This window comes from Tigriopus californicus, chromosome 10 (assembly GCF_007210705.1).
Source record: "Tigriopus californicus strain San Diego chromosome 10, Tcal_SD_v2.1, whole genome shotgun sequence".
Classification (NCBI taxonomy): Eukaryota; Metazoa; Arthropoda; class Copepoda; order Harpacticoida; family Harpacticidae; genus Tigriopus; species Tigriopus californicus.
This window is the reverse complement of record NC_081449.1, coordinates 4,103,252-4,107,573: the sequence shown is the minus strand read 5'-3', so window position 1 is coordinate 4,107,573 and position 4,322 is coordinate 4,103,252. Positions and strand designations below refer to the sequence as shown.

Genomic DNA, 4,322 nt, shown 5'->3' with positions numbered 1-4,322 from the left:
GCCCCAGTATTATAAATTGCCGTTTTAAATCGCAGACAAATGAAAATTTTGAATCTACTGGACTGCTCACTTTGTGTGCACTGCAAACAATCTAAAGATCTTGAACGACCTTGATCAAATTTGTGCTCAAAATATGACTATTTTTCGCATGACTTGCAAATGTCATATTTTGAATCAATATATGACACCTAGGCACACATTTAATTTAAAAAAGGTACAGTTACTTGCCCGCCAGCCCAATCTCTGCATTTGAAATATAACGTAATTAAATTAACGGATCTGATCCTCTCTGGCTAGTGGGCAAAACTCTGCCAGATATTTTAGACAGTAGTCAAATCCGTCGATTTGGCGATATTAAAATACTTGAATTACACATAATTGTCTAACAAGCAAATTGATTTTTTTAAATTTATTTCTTGGTTCCCATGTATTGAATCAACGCTATAACATTCATGCTTCAGACCATGGTAGTCATAATGAATGCAAGAAAGCGGGTTTGTCCAAACTGCAGTAGTCCCTGCAGTAGAAGCAAGCCAAACGGCCCATGGCACTCTTTTTGCAGCAGGCAGTATTAAAAAATGGCAAAATCAAAACCTTAAAATCATTTTCTAGTTGTTCATTTGCAGACACGGCGGGCAGACCTACGTAGAGCTAATAAAAAGCCTCATGGTTCAAATTTGTCGACAATTTCTTTTCACATCTCGCAGCCTCGTGCTAGCCTTTTTAACGGGTCAAAAGCCATGAATATTGAATATGTTTTTGCATGAAAACAAAAATTGCGTTCTGTGAATACTAAAATTGAGCCTCATCTAAGAAAACATCAGAATATCAAAAAATCATGTACGTAGGCAAAACCAATCATTTCAATTACCTTCATTTTTTGTCACTTTGGACAATCATTTTACAAGAAAGCTAAAAATCGTAATTGATAACTTTTGCCTTCTTCATCATTCAATTTTTCGAGTACTCCTGCTGATGGTGATGGATATTTGCCCGTTTTCGAAATTACGATGCACTCTACTGTACACAAAACTGTGTCCTATCCCATCGTTGTCACCTTCTTCATAGAATGTTCCATTGGTCTGCGTGTTGAAATGCAGATCAACCAATTGTCCAGGAGTGGCCTTCGATCCAGAGGAAGGGATGTGTCTTTACGGGAGTTACCATTCCAATCCATCTAATGCCGGAGAAAGCTTTGTAGAAGTCTGGATGGTGGGTAAGTGTTTAAAACACAAAAAGTTGTGCAAAGTTCAATGTACCGGAAGCAGTTCAAATGTCTGATTCTCTTCCAGAATCGGCGGAAAAGTACGAGGTCAAGGAGAATTCCCAATCAGTACTTTTGCCTCGTAACTATTGTCAATTCTATCCAGATTGGGTGAAAAAATCAAATGGGAAGGCCTACAAGTTCTCATCTCAAGCAAAGACATGGCAAGAGTGTCAAACTCATTGCCACGCCCAAGGTGGACAAATGATAGTGGTAACAACGAAGGAGGAAGAGAACATCTTATTCGAGCTGTCCGGTATTGGCAGTGGTGATCCCTGGATATATTTTGCATTGCTGAAAATCAGACCATGTTCCCATGATTTCAGGCTACCACGAGACTTGGATCGGTTTGACCAATCCCTACGGAATAGTGTGTTATGATGACACTTGTGATGGTCAAACGATATGGAATGATGGGACGAGATTTAGATATGACACAGCCATATACTCCAAACGTTTCGAGTTCAATGAAGGCAGCTATTGTATTCGAACTCGGAGCTCCGAATACAACGATAGACACTGTCAGATAGGAATGGCAACATTATGCGAAATCACATGCTTTTAGATTTAGTGGCGGATCTGCGTTGTGGGATGAATGAATTTGACCAAGGACCCGGAGAATGTAAACCCACAGGCTAAGGACGCGAATCGTTATCTTCTCTCTTAGTCAATCAACGTTGTGGGTCACTCCATGATCAACCCATTGGGTTCCCAAAAAAACGTGTTTTAAATTTCAGCTCAATCGAACACCTAGGTAATGAAAAGGTCAAGAAAAGCCACTGCATAAACGTACAAAAAATGGATGAGTTAGTCCTCTAGTAAAAGTTAAACCAAAGGAATAATCTATGTTTCTCATACTGGGGGTCTCATTTTGAAGACTTTACAGGGTACATGATTTGCCCCTCGCAGAGACGAATAGTGAAACCTCAATAAAGATTAAACTGTAGTGATTGTGTAAAAACAGAGAGATGTGAAACTAATCAACTTTTCCACCAGATCAAACTTAATAAACGGCTATCCTAATCATTTCTAAACTTGCTTACATTTGAATCATTTGTTGGGGAAGATAATTTTTGGTTTTTGCCTGTTTTTCAGAACAAGTCTATGTATTACACTGTGGAATTTTCCTTTCATTGCCAATTTCCATGATTATGAAAATTGATAACTTTCGTCTGAATCAAATATTACGTCGAAAAATAACACTAATTATTCCATAACGATGACCAAGAATGTCTTTTAAATTATCTTTTTCTACGAAAGAAGTATCTTTTACCGAAATGAAAAAACCTTCCCACCAAGCCTTTGATTTCTGCGATCTTGCATTTGAAGAAATGAATGGAAATAAACGAACAAAAAGATCAAAAAAAGGTATTCAAAACTTAGATGTGGGACATGAGTCAACTCTATCAATAAGTCAACCACAACGGTTTTTGGACTCCTTTTTAACCTTTTTATGTGACACAAGCATTTGATATATTTTGTTACCTTCTGACAAATGACCCATTTCTAATAAAAAGAGCTATTATTATTGTTTATCCATTTTGCCGCTATACACAACGCTTATATGGATAATTTTGATTCATTCAAAAAATGCTCGTGCTCATTCACATCATACTAGTCATCTACAATATAAAGGTTGAACACGTAAAATTCCGGACATGAAAAATGGTGACTTTCTAAGCGTGTGCAACTTATTTTTAGAAACTTCAATAATATATAACCATACATAAGGGTAATTCTAATTAATGAAATTATCATCACAGTTTTATCTATCTTAAAGGTCCAGTGACCTTACTTTGCTCCTGACCCTAGCCATCAACTTCTGCACGAGGTCAGAATCGACCTTCCTAACTGCTCATAACCATTTAATTTTGCATTCGTCTTTAGATTTTATGGTCAAGTATGTTTTCTTCAATACTCCTTTCACAAATGACCAAGTTTCTTTGATTGGTGTTATTTCTGGGTTCCATTCTTGGCTACAAAATTGATTTCATTTTGCTCTTCCCATTCCATTCTGCCTTACCAAAGTGACAACTTGCCAGTTGGGCCAAAAAAATGCCTCTACATTAAATTTTCTTCGTTGATGCGATCTGGTCAACTTGAGCTTTCTTGGACCTTAACTCTGACCTTTCTTTGACCTTTTGAACAAAAGATTAAGATTTCTGATTCTCATAGTCACATCTCTGCTTGAAAATTGGTGGATTTGTTTTATAAATATCAAATAGCTTTGGTATCACATTTGGGATCAAATGGATCATCATTTTTATCCTTTCCATGGTTTTCTCCATACTTAGGTTGTTCATGAAGCAGTTTTATACGCTTTATACAATCGATTTTGTCAAATCAACTTTTGTCGCAAGATGAACTGGCATCCTTATTTTCAAGGAATTCGTGCACAATGAGATTTCGGCGATGTTTTTTCGAGCTTCCAGTGTCTCAATTCTTGGAAAAAACAACATTTCTTTTAATTAAAGACATTTGTCACCAATGAACAAAACGATATTTCAAAAGTGTATCCAGAATTTATTCTTGTTAACTTCAAACATTATGACGACTCTTCTATGTCCGGGTTTCTACGTGTTCAACCTTTATGTCAAACATTCTAGTCAAGAAATTAAGTAGTTATCAATTCCATCCAACTCCTTGGGGGTGAATGTGCTCACCCACAAGTATTTGACGGTTCCCATACGTTTCCCCCAACAGTAATCTACACCAGCGGATTTCTGCCACGTGATCTCCATTGTAAACTTCCTCAACATTGAATTCCGCCAGCATTGAACTCCCCCACGTTGAACTCCGCCAGGGATAACTCCGCTAACTGCAACCTCCGCCAATGTAAGCCTCACCATGGTAAACCCCGCCACATTCAACTCCGCCAGGGATAACTCCGCCAACGGCAATCTCCGCCATGACAAACTCTGCCAGCAACAAATTAAGCCAAGAGTGAACTCTGCAAAGGCAATCTACACCAGAGTGAACTCGGCCAACGGCAATCTCCGCCATAGAAATCTCCGCTAACTGCAACCTCCGCCAATGTTAGCCTCACCATGGTAAACTC

The 4,322-nt window shown here is 38.1% G+C and overlaps 1 protein-coding gene across 1 annotated transcript in view; it reads left to right on the top strand.

Moving 5' to 3' along the window:
- Positions 1–2,726, top strand: part of LOC131888341 (C-type lectin domain family 4 member F-like) — a 4,110-nt gene extending 1,384 nt beyond the window's left edge. Inside the window, exons 2-4 of the mRNA XM_059237180.1 lie at positions 1,069–1,216; positions 1,293–1,520; positions 1,591–2,726. Coding sequence (XP_059093163.1) covers positions 1,069–1,216; positions 1,293–1,520; positions 1,591–1,829 — 615 coding nt within the window. The 3' untranslated portion in view covers positions 1,830–2,726. The remainder of the gene's footprint in view (positions 1–1,068; positions 1,217–1,292; positions 1,521–1,590) is intronic.
- Positions 2,727–4,322: the final 1,596 nt, after the last annotated feature.